Source organism: Balaenoptera borealis (genome assembly GCF_965194805.1).
Source record: "Balaenoptera borealis genome assembly, chromosome: 1".
NCBI lineage: Eukaryota > Metazoa > Chordata > Mammalia > Artiodactyla > Balaenopteridae > Balaenoptera > Balaenoptera borealis.
The window spans coordinates 21,558,770-21,585,628 of NC_138860.1; the positions used below are offsets into that span (position 1 = coordinate 21,558,770).

The 26,859-nt window shown below is 41.0% G+C and overlaps 1 protein-coding gene across 9 annotated transcripts in view; it reads left to right on the forward strand.

Moving 5' to 3' along the window:
* DISP1 (dispatched RND transporter family member 1) overlaps positions 1–15,804 on the forward strand; it is a 228,287-nt gene extending 212,483 nt beyond the window's left edge. For all 9 annotated transcript variants that reach the window (XM_082389750.1, XM_082389746.1, XM_082389751.1 and 6 more), the window contains 5 exons: positions 907–1,030; positions 1,846–1,973; positions 2,320–2,417; positions 4,426–4,523; positions 12,172–15,804. In XM_082389750.1, the coding sequence (XP_082245876.1) occupies positions 907–1,030; positions 1,846–1,973; positions 2,320–2,417; positions 4,426–4,523; positions 12,172–15,783 (4,060 nt within the window). In that variant the 3' untranslated portion in view covers positions 15,784–15,804. The remainder of the gene's footprint in view (positions 1–906; positions 1,031–1,845; positions 1,974–2,319; positions 2,418–4,425; positions 4,524–12,171) is intronic.
* Positions 15,805–26,859: the final 11,055 nt, after the last annotated feature.

A 26,859-nucleotide genomic window follows, 5' to 3' on the forward strand; every position in this document is an offset into this window, starting at 1 on the left:
GCATCAGGTTAGGAAGGCATGGTCCAGGATCTTATGGAAGGGCCCAGAAACAGATATTTCAATGGAAAGTGGTGAATGAGGGTGTGGGAAGGGTGTTGGAAGAAATGGCTTAATGGTGGGATTTGGTAACAGAGAGGAGTTTCTGAGGTGTAGTAAGAAACTAAAGCCAGGCTGTGGTGATGAGAGAGTGAAGGGAGGATAGGTACATACATGGGTGTTTGTTCATCTAATCAATAGATAGTTACCAAGCACCTTTTAAAAGGCACTGTTCCAGGCACTGATACTACACTAAATCAACCAGTCAATCAATCAATAGCCTCTGCCCTCATGGAGCTCACAATCTAGTGGATAAGTTCATTATAGTTTTAGCTAAATGGAAGGTTAATAGGTTTATGGGGAGGTTTCAGTTTGGTTTGGTTATTCTTATGACTTACACTACCTGAACCTGTTTATGGGCTGAGCTCTTTTTCAAGAACTGATGGAGTAAAAGTAGGGAGAAAGGACTAACTGGAGAAACAAAAGTTCTGAAAGAGACTGCAAGGAGGATGGAGCCTCTGTTAAAATACATTTCTTTCCACTTAGAAAGTGTAGATTTAAGAGCTTCTTTTTCCCAGGCACAGATGTAGCAGTGAAATGTTATTTGTCAGGAATGGACATTATTTTTGCTCTCAATAGCCTGTAGCATCTGACCACTGCTACTTTATCACAAAAAATGAGAGGACAGTGATTTTCCCATTTTCTACTATAATTATGTAGAAATACTTATAATCTCATGAGATCTTTTACTGATAAATACCTGTGCTAGGTCTGAAATAGGAAGATTTAACAAATTGCTCTCTTAGGTAGCAAAATAACTTTACTCTGCTTCTAAGAGGCTTTCTTTGTGATCTCTCTCTGCTTTTGTAGTTATGCAGCCCTGATAGCAGACTGGCCTGTGGTTGTCTTGGGCATGTGCACGGTGTTCATCGTGGTCTGTGCCTTGGTTGGAGTATTAGTGCCAGAGCTTCCTGATTTCTCTGATCCATTGCTGGTAAGGAGAATTGAGCCAGTAGAATCTGTTTATTTTCTTTAGCCCTCAATCATCTCAAAAGATTAAGTATTTTAAGACATGTTGCATTATGTTATTTAGTATCCCATCCCTTTTAAAAACCTTCTCAAGCCATCAGTAAGTATACACTTCTCTTTCTGAAAAGTAGAGACATGTCTGTATTCTCAGGTTCTTAAAAGGGGTCAGGTAACTTGCTCACCATCAAAAATCTGGAAATTTGCTTCTTGGTCTCCATGTTTAAACTAAAAAGCAGAAAATTAGAGAATCTGCAGACTGTAAAAACGTCTTCAAAAAATCTTGAAGACTGAGTGTCACCTTTTTTCCCAAAGACGTTAAGGGAATTTCAGTATTGCTGAGAGATAGCAGGGTCTGTTTTTAAGTAAATGTCCCTCGGGAGTGGAATAGTGAGGAAAGTATGAGCAAGGATAATGATAAACCCTTTGTAAAACACTGTTGCATGCATAACACAATTTAATTTGACCATGATTTTTTTATAACATAAAAATAAATGCCAGGTATGAATTTGGAAGAGAAACTTCAGATAAGTTTTTTTTTTCCTCTTTCCTGAGACATGTAACATACCAAAGAATCAAACTGTTTGTCACAGTAAATAGGTGATCATTATTATGTCAAGTCATCTTGTCTTAATGCAGTTCGCCTCTGGAGTAGCTGTGAGGAACGTGTATATTTTCTGTTGAAAGCTATACATCACCTTGACATTGCCTTCCCGAGCTGTTATAACTATACTTAGCCTGAAATGAAGTACACTAATGGGAATTTGTAATATTTTGCCTTAGGGTTTTGAACCAAGAGGGACTGCAATAGGCCAGAGACTGGTCACATGGAATAACATGGTGAAAAATACAGGATACAAAGCAACATTAGCAAATTACCCCTTTAAATATGCAGATGAACAAGCCAAAAGGTAATCATTTATTAACTTGTAGACAAACCACTGCTAACGAATTCCACTTTTAAACATTGCCTGAGCAAAAAGATTACATCTAAAATGTGTGGCTCAAAATCTTTGCCACTGAATTTGTTGAAATTTTCACTGTCTTTTAAGATTTTGTTGTATATTAGTGAGGGTTTGGGGTTTTCTTTCCTTTTTCAGAAGTGAGAAAATTAATGTTGGTTGCTTATGTTCATCCTTCCGACTTAATATCAAGCGCTTAATAGGTCATGACTTTGAGGTTGTATTGTTACCAGTAGGCTTCTCAGCCTTGAAATAGTGAGGACTTGATTGAAGATCAAACTGTGTTCCATTTCAGCCATCGGGATGATAGATGGTCAGATGATCATTATGAAAGAGAGAAAAGAGAAGTTGACTGGAACTTCCACAAGGACAGCTTTTTCTGTGACGTTCCAAGTGAGTGGCATCGTAGATGACAAACCTTTCAGAGTTTCCTGGGATTGAACATGATTGATATCCTAGACTGTCAAGAGTAGGTGGCTGGTCACACAGCTTCACTGCTTCTATCATGCTGAAAGGGGTTTTAGCTTAATTAACTTGTAATTTTACTTCTCTAGGTCAGTCAACCACTAATCTGAATTTATTTACCTAAAATTAAAAATTAATGAGAGGTGATTGGGTTATATTCGGTTTTAGGAAAGATATAAGTCTAATAAAATTCTTGACCTTGCCCAAAATCTCAAGGCATTTAAAAAATTCCTTGTACATTTTTTGGATTGAACCCTGAAATAATCTACAGTATTATCAAAAATTTATATCTAAATTTTTGATTCATTCAAAAAACCTATATTAATAGCCTTCTTGTGCCAGCCTTGTCATTAGACATTACAGGTAGCGAGATGAACAAAATAAAGTCCAGAGGTCCAAAGCTTGAATGCCTCAGGGACCTAGCTCATATATGAATGAGAAAAGTGAGCTGGGTTAAGAATGCAGGAAGTGATGGTGATTGAGGAGAATGCAGCAGAATGTGGCCTTGAAAAAACGAGGGCCCAAAGATTGTAAGAAATTCCCGGAGGCCAGGAATCCAGATTTCAATGTGGAATCACCAGATCTCTAAATGTTGGCAGCAAATTCACTAAATAAAATTCGCTGTAGCCTAGAGTCAGCCTGGTCTCTGTGCAGCTGCCAGGAAGGAGGAGTTCACGGCCTCAAGGAAACATGTGTCACTTTGAAAGTCATTGATTAGCCCTCATGGTTACGGATGAGGAATTGCAGTAACTCCAGTTTCTGATTAAGTGAATATTAACATTGAAGCTCTTCTGGTTTCAGCTTTTTGTTGTTGCTGTTGAAAATCCTTCTAAAATATGTTTTTTCCCTATCTTCTAAGTAAGATCACTAGAGGACCTGATTGGGTCTTTGATGTTTCTAGATCTTGTCAAACCTCAGGGTCTTTATTTGTCTTGAAGACAAGAGTTTACTAAAGAAAACTTCGTGACCATGAGGTTTTTCATGTAATAAAGCTTTATTCATAAATTTGCAAATTGATTTTCTTTGTCAGCACCATTAGGCATTTTAGATCATATAAAACGAATCTACTCTGTTTCAGTTGGTTCATATTAATTTTTTTGATGGCTGAGGAAGCAGAAACAGTACTTACTGAGCACCCGTTTTTCAGTACCGCATTTAATTCTCACACCTATTTGGGAAAGTGTTGCTGTCTTTATTTTACAGATGAGGAACCAAACCAAGGCTCAGAGAAGTTGTTAGTTGCCTAAGATCATCCAGCTAGTAGATGACAGAACCTGGCTACACCCAGTTCTAACTCTGAAGACCATGCTCTTTCCAGGATATCACACAACCTCCCTTATTCAGAAACATATTTTGTATTAGTATAATTTTCAAAATGTTTCTTCTAGAACTCTGAACACTCAACCAGAATGAGTAGTATGTCTGTGATCCTGGCCAGCGTTCTGTGTTTAGTTGACTGTTTTTAGTGCTTTTAAGCTGGTCACTTGCCGTCTTTGCTCTCTAGTTAGCTGCCAAAGAGGACATCCTTATAATCCATTCTTGATATTCCCTGGTGCATCGTTCTTTGATTTTATATACCATTGGGGTGGTGTGTTGTGAAATTAAGAGGGAGGCGTTCAGTTGATTTTCTGCTGAAAGTTCTTACGGATTGCTCTTCCTAATTACAGTCTGATCAGAACTAGATATGTTACATAACTACTACGATTTTTAAGATATAGTGAGTAGACAAAGGCTTTGAGCTAAAGCAATATTATAGCGTTACTCTTTAAAATTTTTTTACATTTTTCTCCTGGAGTTTAATGAAAGACAGGATTCCCTACTGCTAATGAATTGCCCAGGTGGTTTCCCAGTTTGAATTATTTCTGAACGCTGAGTCTTCTGAAATAAATGAATAATTTATAAACCTTTTTCTTTTTTTTTTTTCTCCTATCACCAGGTGACCGATATTCCAGAGTAGTATTTACTTCAGCTGGAGGGGAGACATTGTGGAATTTACCTGCAATTAAATCAATGTGCAATGTAGATAATTCAAGGGTATGTAAAGTAAAACTGAAATATGTTTAGCACAAATAAGGTTATACTTTTGAAACTCCTTTTACTGCTGACCCTGGTGCCTGATCAGATGAAAGCATTCAAGTGGCTTAACTACCAAGGAGTAAACACCAGCAGAGTGGCTTCGCATTCTTTCGGATCCCAGGATCAAAGTGTCTCTGCTTCCCCACCTTTAAGACAAACCATCTTCCTTAATAAAGAACTCTTTTTCTTTCCCACTCATGTTCTTTGTCCGTGATAGTCTTTTGTATTATTTCACAGCTTATTTCCTTTCAGGATAATAGTTAAGCCTTTTTTTTTTCTTCTTTTGTTGTATTTTCTCTTCCTAATCTAGTTTCATTGTTCACTCCATTTTCCCCCTGAGGCGATTGTCAGCATCTTAATGATGCAATGAAATGCTCACCTTTCTGGCAATCAATGGGTCATTTGGGCCAATGACCTCAAAGGAAAATTTAGGGCACAGGCTAGGAAAGGGGACATCAAAGGGCATAAATACAGTATCTATGGAAATGGCCAAAGTAATCCAATCCAGATTGTTCCGAACTCTAAACACCTGGCTGCTTTACAAGACAGAAAGATGCAAGAAGACAGCGCCAGAAAGTGTAAAGTCACCTACCGAGCTTGGAAGAGCTGTCAATTTCATGTGTTCAGAGGTAGTTTCTCCAAGTAGAAACTGCTGTCTGATGTCACTAATGGCCTTGCCCAAGCACAGTAACCAGGTAGAAAAGGAACTCGTGTTCTTAGCATAATTCTAAAATGGAAAATCACTGGTCAGTTGAAAATCTAATCACATGCCCTGCTAAGAGCTAGACTGACAATCCAGTGCAATGACCTGTTCTATCCACAGGGCTTCTTAATGGAACAGGAGGTAGAAAGGACTCTGAGGTAACCCACAGACCAGCATCTCACTGTGCTGATATAAGTACCTTCTGAGAACTGAGTGGCTTACCCAGGTCACCTAGTTGGTTGGTCCCAGATCTCCTGACTTTATTCTTCATTCTGAAATGCTCTTTATATATTTTGAAAATAACTTTTACGTTGATTAGGATATCGGGATTTTCTGTGAGTGACATCTTGTCTCTGTGCAGCTCCAAATAGACCAAAGTCACAAACTATCTATAAACAACCCAAAGTTTCTTCATCAGTGGTCAATTTTTATTTGTCATATTTTCTTCTGTTCTACAGCTATCAGTAGGTTTTTTAGAGGCTATGGACATACTTCTCCTTGTTGTGGGTTACAACCCTTCTCATACAGAAGGTTAACTCTAAAGTAGTGTATATGTAGAGCCCTTGCTATGTGCAAGGCTTTATGCTGGGTACTTACTTCTCTCACAATGGACCTGTGACCTTGGAATAACACCATTTTTTTTTTTTTTAAAGATTTATTGATTGATTGATTGATTACTATGTTGGGTCTTCGTTTCTGTGCTAGGGCTTCCTGTCGTTGCGGCAAGTGGGGGCCACTCCTCATCGCGGTGCGCGGGCCTCTCACCACCGCGGCCTCCCTTTGTTGCGGAGCACAGGCTCCAGACGCGCAGGCTCAGTAGTTGTGGCTCACGGGCCTAGTTGCTCCGTGGCATGTGCGATCTTCCCAGACCAGGGCGCGAACCCGTGTCCCCTGCATTAGCAGGCAGATTCTCAACCACTGCGCCACCAGGGAAGCCCGCCATTTTTTTTTTATTGGAGTAAAATTGCTTTACAATGTTGTGTTAGTTTCTGCTGTACAATGAAGTAAATCAGCTATATGTATACCTATATCCCCTCCCTCTTGGACCTCCCTCCCCCTCTCCCCCACCATCTAGGTCATCGCAGAGCACCGAGCTGAGCTCCCTGTGTTATACAGCAGGTTCCCACTAGTTATCTATTTTACACATGGTAGTGTATTTATGTCAAACCTAATCTCCCAATTCATCCCACCCTCCCCTTCCCCCTCTGTGTCCACATGTCCATTCTCTACGTCTACATCTCTATTCCTGCCCTACAAAAGGTTCATCTGTACCATTTTTCTAGATTCCACATATATGCATTAATATACATTTTAACAGATGAGCAGTTAAGTTTAGAGAAGTTAAGCCAGTCTGGTTACTTTATAATCACACCTTGGATGAGAACAGTTCATTAACTTCTATACCTCTTAGATCTCATTATTCTACCCTTGCAGTTAATCTTGAGACCTTCCCTCCCTGGAAGACACTAGAGTGATTGAATTCACTCAGTTGATTAAAGCTGATGTTTATTGAGTGTTGTTAATATTTGTCAGGAAGTGTTCCAAACACTTTAATGAATTATTTCATTTAATCCTCATGACAGTGTTAGGAATGAAGCACTATTATTTTGCCTATTTTATAGATGAGAAAAGTTCACACAGGTGGCAAGTGGCAGATGCAGGATTTCAACCCAGCCAAGTCTAATTCCAGAGTCTGTGCCTTTACCCACCATTCTTTATGCTTCCATAATGCAGATTACCACTCCCCCTATATGTGTTTTGCCTTGTTTGACTGTATTTACCATTTCCCACTCAACTGAACCTCAAAGAATCATCATGGCCTAAAATAAGTATACTTTTTAAAAAGATCCAGCAATTTATTCTATGAATACATGTTAGACTCTTATGGACTCAAAAGCCAGTAAGCAGTACTGTGCCATTATAGTTTTCATAAGTGAAAACAGTATATTATTTTATATATATTTCAGATGATAAAAATCAGCATCAATAGGTAGCTTACAAAAAGGTATACAGAAAGGATAAGATAAAGAAGTTGAATGAATTACATGAAGGGACAATAATGGGAGGAAAATAATAAAGCTAAGGATGAGATTGAACACAGAATAATGCATACCCCACAATTCTGTATATTTGAGCGGTGGTGAGCTTCAAACTTGTCTCTAACCTCCCTGGCAGCCAGAGCAAAAAGGAATTCATGATCAGAGACAAAAGTCACTTAAATAGAGTAACAAATGTGTTTTTTAGAAGAAGCCCATCTTTTCCTCACACTAAGACAGGAAAGGATTGTTCCCATAGGCTTCATAAAAGAAGTGTGATGTTGTGAAAAAGTTCTTAGCAGGTTTACGAGAGGTACAGTATTGATTCTTAGTTGGTTTGTAAACCATATCTCAAGTAGGTTGGTAGCAGGAAAACATTATAGCAGAAGCATTTCTACAGGGATAAAGCAATGAAAGCTAAATACGGAGTTTCTAATGGTTTGGCTTGATGCATTTGCAAAATTTAAACTATCAAAAAGAATAGATGTCTGCTTGTCTGAGTTTTTTTTCCTACTGGGCTCATAATAAGGATTGGATAGCTGTGAGTTCAAGTCTGTAATCCCTGGCAGGAACATAACAATTTGTGATCCTCTTGTGAAAATTTGAGGAACAGACCCAAGACATGTACATCTGAATGAATGGTCAAGCCAATTGTAGATCCACACCAATAAATGAATAAACAGAATCAAGGCCCCCAAATACTACCTCAAGGAGCATGGTTGTAATTTTAACTTTTTAAATTAAATACTTTTTTTCCAGTTGCAAACGCCCTTGTATTCTAGTCTCAAACTCTGCTCTGAACCCAGAATGACATATGTTTCTCATAGAGATAATGTATTCAGTGATATCTTAAATAATAACTATTGGTCAACAGTTCAGATTTCAGATTATTACTGTACTTTTTGGAGTCTCCCAGCTTAAGACCCTTTGAGGATTTTTATTTGTTGTGACGGTTTGAGCAAAATGTGTCCTGAGGCAACTTGGCAGTCTTTCCCTTTTTTCCCCCCCTCAAATCCTAGCTATTGTACCTAACCACTTGGTTATTAACAACTATCAAGTTGAATGGGACACACACCAAATGGTACAGAGCAGAAGAGCTTAATTGTTGGTGGGTTGACTCCAGAAAGCATCTGGTAATCAGTGCAATGTCACGAGACCAGGTCTTTCAGTGGTCGCCTGCCTGTGTTGATAATACATTGAGTTCAAATTCCAGATCCCATTTAAATTACATGCCACTTATAGTTCAGATGGGCACTGGTTTCCAGAGTGAAGAGCTTCTGTTTCTGATGCTGCGCCTACCTCCTCACAGAAATGCTTGTTTTCTTAGACTCTTTCAAAAGGAGCCTCAGTTGACTGCCCTGATCTTCTTCATTACTTTTTTCTGCACTTTGACATTCCTATGGGACACACTGGCAGAGAGTCATCAGTAACAAAGAAGTGTGTGTCTCTAATCTTGACTCTGCTGGAAGCCCTTTACCCTATTTCTTAGTCTTTACATAGTGTAGATGTTGGAGCTCAGAGGAATCAGCTTGTAGAAGGGATTTGAAATTTGGTGCCTAAGACCCTTTTTACTCGGGTAGCTTTTGTGGACAGCTGGAATGCCCCCCTCACACGCTTAGAGGACCCCAGAAATGTGTTTCCTGATGCTTGTTTTAAAGAGAGCTGTGGAGCCCTTGTTTTCTTCTTCCTCTCTAGGCTCCCTTCAACTTTCAATACATGAGGACCTTGGTCACGTGGGGAAGGAGTATCTAGCAGTTGATTGAACCTGGTTTTAAGGGCCTAATTTTCTTCCCTTTATTCTTTCCTTAGCTTCTTAACATATCTCCAACTTGGCCATTAGTTTTGAAAGTTAAGGTATCATTTAAAACTCTGCTGGTTTCTTCTTTTTCTCTCCTCTTCCTTTGCTCTTATTTGAAGCCAACTCCACCCCTGCTACTATCTAACTAGGGAAGTGTGCAAAGACGTGTTATCACCACATAAGCAAAATGATCCCTAAAAATCGCGTTTGTGAATACCTAGAATGAAAAGGGCATTACTCATAAGAGTTGCAAGAAATTACTCTCATTAACTCCATCCTTATTTTTATAAACTTCAAAGATTTCAAAATCATTCCTGTCAATCCCTTTCCCATGAATATGGCAAAGATGCAGCTGCCTCCTGCATAAAGATACACCTGCTTGCCAAGCTCTTTAAGCCCCACAATATAAAATATGACTCTGTGTTGAGTTACCTCAGTCCCAGATGACTAAGTTGTGCCGTTATCCCATCGCACTTACAGACTTTGGCACTCTGTCCACAGGTTCACATAGACCCTTACACATAATATGCTGCTTCTCGTGTTGAATTGTAGCGGTTTGTTTTCTTGTCTGATTTCCCTGCCTCACTGTGAGCCACTTGAGGGCGGGACCACTTTGCCTTATTTGTCTTGGTAGGTGCTCAATAAATACTTTTCCTTTTGGATGGTTGGATGGATGGATGGATGGATGGATGGGGACATACTCCCTGAAAGCCTAGACAATCCTTGAGCTCCATTCCTTTAGATTCAGGGCACTGGCATCCAACTCAGGATAAATGTCTTCTCTCTGTCCTTATTTCTTACCCCATAAAAGAGTCCTCAAAAACTGTTTTCCAAAGGTTGTACATCAGCCATCACCTTTGAATGTGAGGACTGGCCCTCCAGAGGCTCATTAGCATTTATTTTTGATAGCAGCCATCAAAGTAGTATTTAGTCTGTGTTTGTCATGTCCAACTTTTTAATCTTTGGTCAGATACACACATAAAAAACCCCTGCAATTCTTTGAAAGGGTTATTCAAGGACAGAATTCTGTGCTTTCTTTTCCAGTTTTAGCTGGCAACCCTATTTCCTTTATCTTTGGCTTTTGGTTATTTGAGCAAGTACAAATATGTTCCTTCTAGCTGATAGTGGGTTTCATAATGGATACAGTTCATTTTCTTCCATCTGAAAACTGTCAGACATTGGGGTTGTGTTACCTTTCTTTCAGTTCACCAGGCTGACCCCAGGGACTTGCCTGGTATTTCTTTGTGGGGTAAACCTGGTTATCTGAGAGATGCTATTCCAGGGTTTCCTGTTATTTATTAGGTGGTTCAGTTTCCCCTGAGTTAGCACATGTGAATATTTTTACCTAGAAACAATTAAATATTAATTATCCTATTTTATGAAATGTCAAGTAATTATCACTCTTTAAAAATGAGCTTAAAAATTAAACCTTTGTTAAAATCAACATTATTTTAGTACACTTGTATAGTAACCCTTTGACTCATTTTTCTTTACCCCCAATAGAGTATCTTAAAAAAAAAAAAAAAACACCCAACCTTTTATTATGGAAATTTTCCAACAGAGGCAAAAGTAGAATAGTAGAATGAATCCCTATGTGCAGGTCACCCAACTTCAGCAATTCCCAATACGTGGCCAATCTCCTTTCATCTACACCTTGCCCCTGCAGAATAAGTCCCAGTAAAGTGTCTTCATAGCCAAGTTACTAGTAACTTGGTTCTTGGATAAGCCGAAGTTCTAAAGAGGTGAATTGTGCCAACTTCTCTTCTACTTTGAGAAAATATTTCAATGCATGATTGATAAAGCCTACTTTAATAAAAGGGAAAGGGTGGTTTTAATCTTATTAGAAAAAAAAGATACTCATGCCCTTCTTGAACTTTGAAGTTTCTTCCCTGGAACAACCTTTGGTAAATAGAGATGAGAGAAAGTGATAGGAGTGGGTCGTCTTTAGCCCTGGCACTTCCAGAGAAGTCTCTGGACAGGCTCAAGAGCAGGGGGATATTTCTTATTCTCACCCTCAGGGAAGAGGGGCCATTTGTAATTTATAGATTTTTAAGATGATGGGATTGTGCAGGCTTCACTCTAATCTTAGCAATGCCAGCTTTGACATTGGAACAAATTTCAATTTTCTATAGCAAGAACAGCCATAAGAAGGAAAGCCTTCTCCAGGAATAGTGTTCTAAATGAAATACTGTCCATGTTAAATCCAGAATTGTTATACTTACTAATATGCAGCAGACCCCTGTTTACCAAAACAGAAAGTTCCCCAAAAGGAGGGAGTTAGCCAACTTGAATAAACTTTGAAAGATGTGGAAGAAATAATTAAATTCCTACTGAAGTATTTTATTACTTTTATATGTTTATTTAAGATCATATATATATGTATGTATATATATATATATATATACACACACATATAATTTTAATTTAGAAACATTTTCCCCCTCTACTCATATATCAGGAAACAATTTTATTCCAGGTTTTTCATGCATCTTTGGCATCACTCCTCTGATATTACCAGAATCACTTTTTTGAGTCTGACAGTTATCTAGAGAATATCATCTTTGCCTCCAAGTTGATTGAAATATAGTACCTTTGTCACCAAAAATTTCATGCTGATTACCAGAAATTTTAGGCAAAGCCACAAATTCGTTTTATATATCAATTGGGCAATTGTTCTCTTAATTAATCCCATAGGTATACATGCATAAGCTTCACAGCCTATCCATTTTATTGCTTTTTAAAGTGACTTTGAAAAGGCTTGTTTACTAAAGAGGTGTTAATTTTACCTCCTTTTTGAAACCAAACTGGCATTGACTGAAATTGTTTCACACTTGTATGTCATCCCCAAATAGGAGTTTGTTGTTCAAAATGAAGTAACCTAGTGAGCCCTCTGCAGCAGAAGAGAGCAGATCTGGGGGGAAATCTCACCTTGTGTTCAAACTGATACCTAATTCAGAGGATGATTCTATAACTTCTGTAACTTTCCTGTCCCTCAAGGCCACCGTCATTCAGACCTTTCTGTGAACTGATTTTAAACATCAGTTCTTCCGCGTGTCTCTGTCTCTGCAGATCAGAGCTCATCCCCAGTTTGGTGATCTCTGCCAGAGGACCACAGCTGCTTCCTGCTGCCCCAGCTGGACGCTGGGGAACTACATCGCTATTCTGAACAACAGATCATCCTGCCAGAAAATCGTCGAGCGAGACGTTTCTCATACCTTGAAGCTACTTCGGACCTGCGCCAAACACTACCAGAACGGCACCCTGGAGCCAGACTGCTGGGACATGGCAGCCCGGAGGAAGGACCAGCTCAAGTGCACCAACGTGCCACGGAAATGTACCAAGTACAACGCTGTGTACCAGATCCTCCACTACTTGGTGGACAAAGACTTTCTGGCCCCAAAGACAGCCGACTACACACCTGCTTTAAAGTACAGCATGCTCTTCTCACCCACAGAGAAAGGGGAGAGCATGATGAACATTTACTTGGACAACTTCGAAAACTGGAACGCTTCCGACGGCGTCACCACCATCACCGGGATTGAGTTTGGGATCAAACACAGTTTATTTCAGGATTATCTTCTGATGGATACTGTGTATCCTGCCATCGCCATCGTGATCGTCCTTTCAGTCATGTGTGTCTACACCAAGTCCATGTTTATCACTCTGATGACCATGTTTGCCGTCATCAGTTCCTTGATCGTGTCCTATTTTCTCTACCGCGTGGTGTTTAACTTTGAATTTTTCCCTTTTATGAACCTCACCGCACTCATTATTTTGGTGGGCATTGGAGCGGATGATGCCTTTGTCCTGTGTGACGTCTGGAACTACACCAAATTTGACAAGCCTCACGCGGAAACCTCAGAGACAGTGAGCGTCACGCTGCAACACGCCGCCCTCTCCATGTTCGTCACCAGTTTTACCACGGCGGCTGCCTTCTACGCTAACTACGTGAGCAATATCACAGCCATCAGATGCTTTGGGGTATACGCGGGGACAGCTATACTGGTGAATTACGTTTTGATGGTCACATGGCTTCCGGCCGTGGTTGTCCTGCACGAGCGGTATCTTCTCAATATCTTCAGCTGCTTCAAGAAGCCCCAGCAGCAAATATACGATAACAAAAGCTGCTGGACAGCGGCCTGTCAGAAGTGCCACAAAGTCCTTTTTGCCATTTCGGAAGCGTCTCGAATTTTTTTTGAAAAAGTGTTGCCGTGCATCGTCATTAAGTTTCGCTACCTATGGCTGGTCTGGTTCCTGGCCTTAACTGTGGGCGGGGCCTACATCGTCTGCATAAACCCAAAGATGAAGCTGCCCTCTTTGGAGCTGTCCGAGTTCCAGGTGTTCAGGTCGTCCCACCCATTTGAACGTTACGACGCCGAGTACAAAAAGCTTTTCATGTTCGAGCGCGTCCACCACGGAGAGGAGCTCCACATGCCCATCACGGTCATCTGGGGTGTGTCCCCAGAAGACAATGGCAACCCCCTAAACCCTAAGAGCAAAGGGAAGCTGACCTTAGACGGCGGCTTTAACATCGCCAGCCCAGCTTCCCAGGTCTGGATTTTGCAGTTCTGTCAAAAACTGAGAAATCAGACATTCTTTCACCAGACTGACGAACAGGACTTCACCAGCTGCTTCATTGAGACCTTCAAGCAGTGGATGGAAAACCAGGACTGCGACGAGCCTACCCTGTACCCGTGCTGCAGCCACTGGAGCTTCCCCTATAAGCAAGAGATTTTCGAACTGTGCATCAAGAGAGCCATCATGGAGCTGGAGAGGAGTACGGGCTACCATTTGGATAGCAAAACCCCAGGGCCGAGGTTTGATATCAATGACACCATCAGGGCAGTCGTGCTAGAGTTCCAAAGCACCTACCTCTTCACACTGGCTTACGAAAAGATGCATCAGTTTTATAAAGAGGTGGACTCGTGGATTTCCAACGAGCTGAGTTCTGCACCCGAGGGCCTCAGCCACGGCTGGTTTGTCAGCAATCTGGAGTTCTATGACCTCCAGGACAGCCTCTCCGACGGCACCCTCATCGCCATGGGGCTCTCCGTGGCCGTGGCCTTTAGTGTGATGCTGCTTACGACCTGGAACGTCATCATAAGCCTTTACGCCATCATTTCGATCGCCGGGACTATATTCGTCACCGTTGGTTCTCTCGTCCTGCTGGGCTGGGAGCTAAACGTTTTGGAGTCGGTCACTATTTCGGTTGCGGTCGGCCTGTCTGTAGACTTTGCCGTCCATTACGGGGTTGCTTACCGCTTGGCCCCGGATGCCGACCGAGAAGGGAAGGTGATCTTCTCTCTGAGTCGCATGGGCTCTGCCATTGCCATGGCCGCACTCACCACCTTCGTGGCTGGGGCCATGATGATGCCCTCCACGGTTCTGGCTTACACCCAGCTGGGCACCTTCATGATGCTCATCATGTGTATCAGCTGGGCTTTCGCCACCTTCTTTTTTCAGTGCATGTGCCGGTGCCTTGGGCCGCAGGGTACCTGTGGTCAGATTCCTTTACCTAAAAAACTCCAGTGCAGTGCCTTCTCCCACACCTTGTCGACAAGTCCTGGTGACAAGGGACAAAGCAAGACACACACCGTGAATGCTTATCATTTAGATCCCAGGGGCCAAAAAGCTGAAATGGAGCACGAGTTTTACGAATTAGAACCTCTGGCAGCCCACAGCTGTATGGCCTCCGAGAAGACCACTTACGAAGAGACCCACATCTGCTCTGAATTTTTCAACAGCCAGGCAAAGAATTTAGGGATGCCTGTACACGCAGCTTACAACAGCGAACTCAACAAAAGCACCAAACATGAAACCAGCTCTGCCTTGTTGCAGCCCTCTCTTGAACAGCACACCATGTGTCACTTCTTCTCTCTGAATCAGAGATGTAGCTGCCCAAATGCCTACAAACCTTTGAAATATGGCCTGCCGTCTTGCCAGCAGATGGGTGACTGCTTGTGCCACCATTGCGCTCCGACTGCCAGCAGCTTCATGCACGTCCAGAAGGGCCTGGCCCCTCTGAAGGCTGCACACCAAGCCGCCGAGGGCTTCGTGCATCCCATCCCACACATCCACCACTGTCCCTGCCTACAGGGCAGAGTGAAACCTCCTGGAATGCAGAATTCTCTGCCCAGGAGTTTTTTCCACCACCCGGGTCAGCACATTCAGGCCCAAGAAAAACTCGGTAAGACCAGCGTACACAGTCTTCAGAGCCTAGAAGAGCATCTTCCAAAGATGGCAGAGCCGTCGTCACTGGTCTGCAGAAGCGCTGGAGCTTTACACAAAGCATGCTGTGCACCTGAGACTCACCAAAGGGGACTCTGTAAAGACAGAGACATCGGGAACGCGGAGGGCAGTGGAGGGGCTGCAAACAAGGACTCCAGTTCAGTGAGTCCGACTGACAAGGCAGAAAGGCAAGTGGAGCCAAGCCTGTCACAGAAGGATGTCATCGTAAACTCACAACACTTAAATCAGAATGAACCCAAATTCATCTTTAACCATTTAATGGGGGAGGCTGGTTGTAGGTCCTGCCCAAACAATCCACAAAGTTGTGGCAGAATTGTGAGAGTTAAGTGCAGTTCTGTGGACTGTCAAATACCAAACATTGAAGCCAACGTGCCTGCTGTATTAACACACTCGGAACTTTCCGGCGAAAGTTTGTTAATAAAAACACTTTAATAAATATTGTATTAAACCAGTGCCTCAATTGTTCCTTTGAAATGGAAGTCAAATCCAGAAGTTTAGAAAGGGAGTCCAAAAATACAGGAACAAGCATGTTTAACTTTGTCAAAAACCATGAGATATTTTTAGATTCCATATGAACAATCAACAAACTCACTTATCTAATAAGTGTTAGCCATTTGGAATTTTATATTTTCAAAAAGTACAGTTGTTTTTTTACATTTATACCCAGCTTGAAAAGTTATTGTCTCTCTCTCTCTCCCCTCTCATAGCAGTGAGTCAGAAGTTTAGAGTTTGAATTATCTAGAACTTTCATTTCTCCCTGACAGTTGTATTTACCTGATACCCTTATTCTGGTGCCTTTGGTTGTCAGTAATAAGGACTTTTGATGGCTCAAAACAAACACTGATTTTAAGAGAGCTACTTCAGTTGGGCTCCAGTAACTAAACAACATTAAAATTTCTATTTTTGGTGAGGCTTCATTCAGAAATGAATCGCCAAGCATTTAAATAGTGCATTCCACCTGTCTGCACGGGTAGACTTTACATGAAGCCAATGACCCATTTGTATCCAAATTGGTGTCTTTTGTCCACATTAGCCAAAATGTACAGTTGTTCCATGGTTACATCTATTCACTCAGGAATCATGGGCACCATCTTGTGTCAGGCGACAGTGATGTTAGTGTCACAGAAGGGAAAGCACAGATGAAGAGAGGTGATTACCTGAAATTGTGCTACATTTCTTTTTATTTTTTTTATTTTTTAAAAATTCTTTATTTATTTATTTTTTTTTTATTTTTGGCTGTATTGGGTCTTCATTTCTTTTACGAAGGCTTTCTCCAGTTGCAGCAAGTGGGGGCACTCTTCATCGCGGTGCGCGGGCCTCTCACTATCGCGGCCTCTCCTGTTGCGGAGCACAGGCTCCAGATGCGCAGGCTCAGTAGTTGTGGCTCACGGGCCCAGTTGCTCCACGGCATGTGGTATCTTCCCAGACCAGGGCTCGAACCCGTGTCCCCTGCATTGGCAGGCAGACTCTCAACCACTGCGCCACCAGGGAAGCCCTGTGCTACATTTCTTAAGATAAGTTGCATCTTGACCAAGAGAGCCCCAGGTCAGATGAGCCCCAGCCCCTTGAAGCAGTCAGAATAGAGGAACTTGTTCTATGCAGGTTTGTTTCCATCTCTGCCCCTCAGGGGATGTGTCCGGACGGCTGCTTTCTCCTGGGTTCAAGTGTCTCAGAATGTGCACGGATGATTTTACTGGGCAACTAACACCTGGAAATGCTGAGCCTGCAGCCATCATCTTAAATGACACTCATGTGTCTTGTATTAACTCAAGCTCCAGTCCTTGAGCTGTTGGAGCACACTTTCTGGGTAATTCTTCAGGTGACGTAACCTCCTTACAGGGTGTCATCTGATACTGTGTGCATTCCTGCCCCAGACAGGGAGAGTTCCACTGCGTTCTTCATTCTGGGAAGTTTGGTCCTCCGAAGAATATGGGAGGGAATATTCCTAAATACAACGTTCTTTCCAAAAGTTATTTTCTAAGAATGGTTTTCCAACTTAGATCTGCGTATTATTCAGGACCTGAAAAAAGCTGTCAAGAGTTGGAAGGGCGGGCTTCCCTGGTGGCGCAGTGGTTGAGAATCCGCCTGCCAATGCAGGGGACACGGGTCCGAGCCCTGGTCAGGGAAGATCCCACATGCCGCGGAGCAACTAGGCCCGTGCACCGCAACTACTGAGCCTGCGCTCTAGACCCTGCTAGCCACAACTACTGAAGCCCACGCGCCTAGAACCCGAGCTCCGCAACAAGAGAAGCCACCGCAACGAAGAGTAGCCCCCGCCCGCCGCAACTAGAGAAAGCTGTGCGCAGTAACAAACACCCAACACAGCCAAAAAGAAATAATAATAAATAAAATAAATATTAAAAAAAAAAGAGTTGGAAGGGGTCTTGTGATTCATTGACTCCAACCCACCTGCACCAAACCACATTTCCGTTCAGTAGCTTTCCAGCTTTTGCTTGAATACTTCAGTGACAAGAAACTTACTACCTGACGACCTTGGTTGAACCCAACTCTGTTGTCCTGTAGTTTTTCTACACTGTTTGGTCCTCATTCTGTTCTCTGAAGTGAAAACACACATCTTTCATCTCTCTGCCAGATGGCATCCCTAAAGAGATTTGAAAACAGTAATCATGTCCTTCCACTAACATCCCCAGTTCACTCAACTGTTCTTCTCATGACCAGGTTTTAAGCATTTCAAACACTGACTGAGCAATTATGGTCTCTGGATAAGTAAGGTTATCAAACTCCCTGCCCAAGTGTGGTACCCAAAACAGACTCCAATACAGCACAGGAAGGAGGACCAGCCCCAGGGAGACAGGATGGTACTTCTGGTAGTTCACTTAGAGATGGAAATAACTTCTGGCTCAAGCCTTACAGCTGCCTCTCATGCAGCTTCAAGGAAACTCAGCCCACTAGGTCTCTCCCACACATACTGCTGCTAAGCTGCCTCTTCGGACCAGTTCCTTTGTAACCCTGACGTTCAGGATCATATGTGCATCTCTAGTGCACTTAATTCTTTTTTTTTTTTAAACATATTTATTGGAGTCTAATTGCTTTACAGTGGTGTGTTAGTTTCTGCTGTATAACAAAGTGAATCAGCTATACGTATACATATATCCCCATATCCCCTCCCTCTTGCATCTCCCTCCCACCCTCCCTATCCCACCCCTGTAGGTGGACACAAAGCACCGAGCTGATCTTCTTGTAGTGCACTTAATTCTGTTAGAAAAATCCAAGGAAGAGAAGGGAACACTTGAAAATAGGACTCACAATCCCCAACACTAGATTCTTTGTTTTTCTTCTGAAATGTGTAAACATAAAGTTGGCCAGTGAAAATGTAGTGACCCAAAAGTTTGTTGTTTTTTTTTTTTTGCTTTTTTTTTTTTTTTAACTGAGCATGGACACAGATTGACTTGAAGGGCAAAGGAGAAGCAAACTTCTTTCCAGAGAGTCCAACCTGAAAGACTTTCAGGTGAGCTGTCATTTCATTTAGAAAATAAAAACTGGAGTGAAAGGGCCCTAGGAGGAGGAGAGGAGAAGTCCTTTGTCTTCTCCCTCGGGCCTCAGTCCTGGGCTGCTCCGCACCTGCTCTGGTTCCAGCATGCCAGAGGGGCCTGTCTTCCCTCCCACCCCCACCCCTTCTGCTTAATTACCCTCAACCTTGACTGTGGCCGGAACCTTGCCACATTGATTTTATCTACAGACTTTGGACTTTGATTTGACTGTATTTTTCATGCAGGAATTTTCTAGAGAATTTGTTACCTGGGACTAGAAAACTTTTTTAAAAAAATTATTCCTCATTGCTGGGCAGCAAAGGATCACTATTTCTAGCTCCGTTTCACAAAGACATTTCATCCATTGTCCTAGAGGGACTGCAAAGCAGAGAAGAGGCTAAATTGTACGTAGGGGAAAAGAGTCCTTTCACTGTGAAATACTTGTAACTTGAAGGGTATTTGCTCATGAAAAGGATGTCCTTACTCTCTGTTACTGCAACAGAACACACCTCTGAGGTTTGATTCCATGTTACCAAGTTTGTTCCTGACTTCTTCCTTGCAAGGTCACTTTTTAAATCCCAACTTGATTGAAAAGTGTAATAGGCCAAGAGCACAAAGTTTTTCACAGAGAAGAGCTGTATTGTTTGAAATAAACTATTCAAACAATTTGAAATAGTTTATTCAAAACTATTTTTTTCCCTTTTTTTTTTTCTTGCAAGATAATATACAGAGCCTCATCTGTGTATATTCACTTCTTGTGTATAATTGCTATAAAATGCACATCTTCCTAAAACAACGTCCTTTAAAGTTTGCTAAGCTGTTATTATATTAAATTTCATTACGATAATCTTTGCCCCAGCCTTAATCATTCCCAATTTTAAAACTTTTGCAACGGGTGATTTGAAGAGTAGTTTTACAAATGTGGTCTTACAGGAGATTAGGAAGTGTTCCTCGTTCACATAGTCTCACATGGAAACCATCTTTCTGCCAGGGGTTAGGACAGATTCTGAAGGAAATATGAGGAAACAATGAGTTTGAAAACAGCTGTGCCTTTTCTCTTTAATGAGGAGAGTCATTTTAGAAGAAAAAGTTAAGTCTATGTTAAAAAAAATCCAAAGACTCCATTGGGTTTTCTTCATAAGATTCGGACATAGTCATGAAAATAGAAATTTGTTGAATCTCAAGAGGGGATTTTTTTCTTTTAATGCAGAAAGAACTATCGTGTTCAAATACCCTTTATACCCTAGTGGGTAGTTCCAAAATGTTTGCTGGCATTTAGTTTATCTCTAGTTGTTATGTTAATCTACAGTGTTTTTTATAAAACAACCACTTTCATTAATGTTTAATTTTGTACACTAAGAAGTTTCCTATCTTTGCATTGAATATATAGGAAAAAAAGGATAAGTAATGTATATCCATGGTTGATTAGTGGAATCTTGTGCCTTTTGTTCTTAACAATATTTTAACTGCCCTAATTTTGGATTTTTCATGGGAAAAAAGTGTCATTTCTCTTTTCATCGGCTTTTGAAAACACACATAAAAACAACTCATTAAGTAACCAAACTCAACACCGTTTCTTTCAACTCCCCTAATCCATCAGTTAGAACATGAACTTGACAACACAAGTGCCAACTAGGACGTGGTTTCCTAACTCAGCAGAGCCTGGTGGATGTTTGCTGCCCATAAGTCTGACTTCCTGAGATTGGGGGCACAAGAGTGCCGTATGAAGTTGGGAGTGGGGCAGGAAATAAAGCAATGATGTTCTGAGTTCAGAAGTCATAGTATAAGAAATGACTCTTCCAAGCCTGGACGTTCCACAAGGATTTTCTTTTAGGGAACCTTGGGAACCATATACTTTTAATTTTCAGTAAGAAGATAAGTCAGTGGCCCAACTTGTTAATAGGAGCTCTGTAGAGCACCTGCCCTCTTCTTAGGGGATTTAAGCCAGCGTTTGAAATGCTGGTCAACACCTCCACCGTTCTCACCTGACACCTAAAATTGGATGCATTTCATGATTTTGTGCTTGTTATTAATGACTCTGTGGTATCCCTGACCCTGTGACTATCACGGTAAAGCTGGAGTTGCACTTGATGTCCTCAAATCTACTGGAATAGCTATACTGTGACATTTACCCCTCTAATCATATTTTTTTCCACGTAATTTTCTGAAACGTAATCTACAGCTTCCAAAAAGTGAAGGGTAGATTCTTTGCAGCAAGAGATATTTTTCTGTGGAACTGGGTAAGGTTCTTATAAGAGCTGGTTTTAATTTGCAACAAAGTAACAATCAGGGTAAAATTTGCTTAACCTCTATCCACTAATTGGACATTTTTGATCAATGAAATGGAATTGAGCTTTCCACTATTTAAAGGGGAAAGGATTTGCTACATAAATCAATAATCTAAACACGATTACAAAGAGCCCTTTCAGCCTGCTTAAGAAAACCAACCTCTAAGAATTTAAAAAACTACTGTAGTGTTACTGCCTTTGCAACATCACATGATCGTTTACAAATATCATTGATTAAAAAAAAACAGGTCCAGTAGGAGTACCTCTAAGCAAAACTTTACCAGATGTTTTCAATACTAGTTGAGAATATCAAATAGCATCTGTTTTTAAATAGTCTTAAATGTGATCTTTGTTGGATGCGCCCCACTCCCGTGAGAGCCATTGTTCTACCTTGGGAAGCTCTCTGGTCTGCGGGGTGACCTAGTTGTCTGCATTCTGGCAGCAAGCAAGCGCTTAATTCAATGTAGCCTTAAAGGAGGAGATGTGTAAAGCCACAAGCTTTATCTTCCCTCCCGCACAATTTCCTTTCCTGCAGAGATCTGAGGAAAGGCTTTGAGAAACATGCAAATCTCTGGCAGTGTCCTCACTCAGACTGAAGTTCACTCACGTTTGTTCTTTTCTACAGTTTGATCCCTTTACCTTCAGTTTTCTGAAGAGTGTATGTGTTATTAGTCACATATATCAGGTAGGACAGATAGATACTGAATAATCTTGAATTGCTGAATAAATCTTTCACAGATCCCAACTTGAATTTCTTTGCCCTGCCCTGAAAAGGACCCTAGGCTGTGATTGGTAGGTACAGTAAATTTCCTTTGCTGAATGACTTCCCGGCCAATCATGACAAATTATACAGCACTTTGGTAAATATCTACACGTTGCCATCAGAGAGTAAGCAGAGGTTAGAAAAGTCCATTTTGAGACAAAAGTCAATCCTTCCTCTGAATCACTATGATTCAGAAAACTAATTTAGGCACAAATCCTGCCTTGGTAACAAAAACTGCAATTTTTTTCATCTGTGGGTTGATTCTTTAAAACCACCCTGGGCCGGGAGAACTCATCTTGAGCCCCGTCCGAGATGGACGGAAGGTTTTATATTCTGTGTTTTGATGTCATATTTGGGTCTTGGGAGAATCCGACTAATCAATCCTTTTTAAGCAGTTTGGGCCATTCTGAAGGGAGCTGCAGGTAATTGCAGTAGGGAGTCTCTCTGATACCAAGGTTTGCCATCTGCATCCACCACCTGCTATTATACTTGTCTGATTGTCTATCTCTCTCACTAGACTAAACTCTTGAGATCAGGCACTCTTCAGCGCCTTGCTGTGCTGAAGTAACAGAACTTTACCCAAAGTCCATTGCATTCAGGGCGCAGCGGAGGGCCTCTGATGATGTAGAACCTCTGCTTTCAAGAAAGCTTAAAAAGTCCTTAAAAAGCGAAATTGATGCCCTCCAAGAAAAAGGAATTTGCAGAGCAAGTAATTGCACAAGTAAGACATTTTTTTTTTAGTGGGAGATATGAAAAATATTGAAACTAGGATTCAAATAGACTCAAACATTTTTAGACTCCTCCTGATATGAAGCAGCAAGGCCTTAAAACATATCAAGGGATTTGGAGTTTAAAAACCAAAGACTTAGGTTGAAGAGCAAGACCAGCCACTTTTGAATACCTCAGCTTCCCCTCTATAAAGCTGATAATACCTACCTCACAGGGTTGCAAGGATGAAAGGAGAGGAGACCTGGTAAAGCTACCACTTATAGACATCACTGTCCCGGGAGTTGTTATGCCCCTCATGTCATTCTGGTCTCATTGGAGCACAACCTGCAAAGACTGAGCAGCCATCCTTGGTGAGCTGATTCTGTGTCACACAGACGCCATCTGTATACCTGCCTGCATTACAACTATTGTGTATATTGTAGAGTATGTAAATGTGTGTACATACATGTTTTCAGTATATATGTTTGTGCGAATACTTCAGTATAATAAAAACTTTATCCCACTCCAGTCTTTCTCACTATGACTGAGCATCATTGTGTTTTAAATAAGCTGTATTTACTTATGTTCCAAAAGTTGTATAAATGTTTTCATCCACTATATTCTTGGGGTACCACAGAGATATTTTCTACCCCAACTTTATAACCTATGTTGTTTAAAGTTATCTTTCGTATTATGGTTGTAGAATATTTGTTTATAGTTTGTAACTTACCTTTACATGATCCTCATTTAAATGAATTCAACCTACACTGTGAGGTGTCCGCTAAGTTTTGAATGAATGAATAAGTAAACTGATGGATGGTTGGGTGGATGGATGGATGGATGTGTTACCAAGCCCAAGCTCGTATTGCTTGCCACACCAGAGGCCAATAAATTGAGAGACGAGTTGTTGGGACAAGGAATAGTGACTTTATTTGGAAAGTCAGCAGACCAAGAAGATGGTGGACTAGTGTCCCAAAGAACCATCTTACGCAAGTTAGAATTCAGGCTTCTTTTATACTAAAAGGAGAGGGGGTGTGATTTGTTGCTGCAAACTTCTTGGTGCGAGAATCCTTTGTTCTTACATATGTCCACTTGAGTCAGGTCATGATGTTCCTGTAAACCTCCAACAAGAAAATATTATTCTCTTTTCTGCAACTTTTTATCTCTATATGAATGGAAAAGTGTTATACCTTTAGAGGTCAGAGCCTTGAGAATGGGCTATCCTGTACATTTCAGACTATAGGCAACACTCTTAACTTGTAGCAAAAGCAATAGAATACAAAGGTTAAAGTAAAAGAAACAGAGCCAATATGGAGTCAGATTTGTTCTTCCCTATTACAGATGGATGGTTGAAGTAGTCTAGACAGATATTTTTGCCCTATTTAATGATGAAATTGAGGTTAAGGGACTTAACTTCATCACTCAACTGACAAGTGCCAAGCTAGGAGTCCAGGGTTTTTTCCAGGATATGAACATACCATGATTAAGTCATTTTTTAAAATAATTAATCATTCCTTGATATTATCTTAATTTTAACAGTCTGTATGACCACTCTTATGATGCAATTATTCATTAGCCTGTTAATCTTTATTTAGTTCTTATTCAAGGTAGATACATATTTTTCTAGGTTTTTTTTTTTTTTTTACTATTTATACATGTGAATACTGCCACATAAAATTCGTTTCATATTTATTTTGAGGAGTTGAAAAACAAAACTCAAGATCCACAGTGGTTTTTACTGCAATAAACTGAACTGAAAATGAAAACTTCAGAAAAAGGACAAACACTATTCACATTTTTCAGAAGATACATTTTATTTTAAAATCTCCTAACGTGGAATTTTTACTAATACAGACTGACTTTTCCTTGACTTGCCTGCCATCCATTGTACAATAGATTCACTCATTTATGCAACAGATCTTGCTGAGATCCTGCACTGAGCCAACTGCTGTCCCAGGAGCGGTACCTGCAGACAATAAGGTCCATGCTTTCCAAGAGCCCAGAGGAGTAACCAGATCTTTACAAAAGACAAATGACTGCCTGGAGGAAAAAGCAGTTTTATAACACCTGTAACAGACGGAGGATGAATATCTCTATCATACAAATCGAAAAGGAAAGGAGCCCCAGTTGAAAAATTGGCAAATGGTATAAACAAGCACTTTACAGAAGGAGGAATATAAATGGATAATCTGCTCACTAGATGACTTACCATTTTAACCAATCAGGTTGGCCAGAATTTTAAAGATGGATAAGGTCCAGTGTTGGAGAGAATGTGGGGAAAGAGACACTGTTTGGATGAGTGAAAATCAACACAATATTTTGAAAGGGCAGATTCTGACAATGATTGTGAATGTTTATAGTCTGTGATACAAGAGTCCCATTCTAGGAATCTTTTCTTCAGAAAGGACGGCATGAGTATGATGCAGATGTTCGTGACAAGAATCTGAAACAAACTTAATGTCCATCAATAGACCCCTGGTTAAACAATACTATGCAGTTCTTTGTATTGCCCTTAAGAGATGATGCAGATATTTATAAGCTAACTATGGTATATTGTTAAGTGAGAAAAAAATAAAGAGTTGTGAATAAAGTGTTTAGAATGATATACACAGACCTTTTAGCAGAGGGTCCCTTTGGGGAGTAGAGTCCAATGTGGGACTAATTATTAACGAAGGAGTAATTTCATGTTATTTATATACTTTTTTCAATGTGCTTATAATATAAGTGATTTTAACTTTGTTTTAAATATTTTTAGGATAAGAAAATTGGGAAATTCCCTGGCGATCCGGTGGTTAGGACTCCACGCTTTCACTGCCGTAGCCCGGGTTCAATCCCTGGTCGGGGAAATAAGATCCCACAAGCCACAAGACACGGCCAAAAAAGAAAAGAAAAACATTAAATGCCCAAATGGCACCGTTCAGCATAATTGCTGTAATCGAGGTGTGTACAAAATGTCATGGGAAACAGAAGGGAAAGGGGGAAGGAATCCTGAAGGTTTACTCTCTATCCATGTAGCCCCTTTGCATCCATTAACCATTTAATCCCTCAATAACCTTTTGAAGTCAGCAATATTATCCCTATTTTATAGATGTGCAAACTGAGAAGAAAAATCAGGAAACTTTTGTAAGATCACATAGCTATGTAGTGGCAGAACTAGATTTTTAACCCAGGTCTGTCTGTCAGGCTCCCAGACCCACATGCAAACACTTGGTCCAGGTATTGTGGGTGGTGACCAGAGGAGAGAGCTACAGCCCAGATGGAAGAAACTGCACAGGCAAGAGTTGACTTAAAAGAATGTAGCCTGGTTAAGGGACCATCTCTAACAACTGAGGATAGTTGTTAAAATTTCTCACACATGATACAGGAAGACTATAAAAGAATGACAGAATCTATAAGTCACAGCAAAATCAAAATCTTTTTTTCTATGGACTTCCTCACTTCCTTGAAAATTAAAGTCTGAACAAGGGGCTTCTGGAATGAAGACAGATCAAGAAAATGCAGATCTGAATCTACACTTCCTGTCTCCCCCAGTGATTAGTGGAAAGGGGATCCTTCATGTGTAGTGGACTTTGGCCATCCATGGGTACCCCAAATTTTAACAGCGTCTCCATATTTTGAAAGCTTCCCCCGTATTGTGAGTCTACCTTCCCATTATAGCATCCAAAACACTGCTTCCCAGCCTCCCTAGGAGTGTCACAAGGCTGCAGACACATGACAGGTTCTACTAATCCAACGTAACCACGTCAGATCTGGGATTGAAAGTGATGCCACAAGCAGGGATCGGGACATTTATTTGCAAATGCAGGTGCTTCTGGGTTGGTAGATGACAGTAGCTCCCTTCCCAGGACCATTCTTCAGTGAGGGGCCAGAAGTTGTTCCTGGGATCTTGGAACAAGTGCCTTCAGCCTTCGCGACATTTCAGTGAGTTTTCTAATATCCCTCAGTAAATCCCCACCCGCTGAAAATCAGCTAGAAGAGATTCTGTCGTCTGCAATTCAGAAACAACACTGATCAACATAACATGGGAACTCTAAGGGGAGAGAAAGAGGCTTTTTACAATCTCATCAGTCTCCCCTTCATAAAAGGAATGAGCAAGAAGTGAAATAAACATAAGGTGCACTGGCCTCTCTGCCAATACCTGTCTTCAAGTCCCTGAGGTCCGTGAGTTCGAATCATGTTTAGGATTTACCCTGGTGTTTTAAGCTCTACCCAGAAGCCACTGAGTCTTCATATATTTACAAGTATTCTAAATATTCCA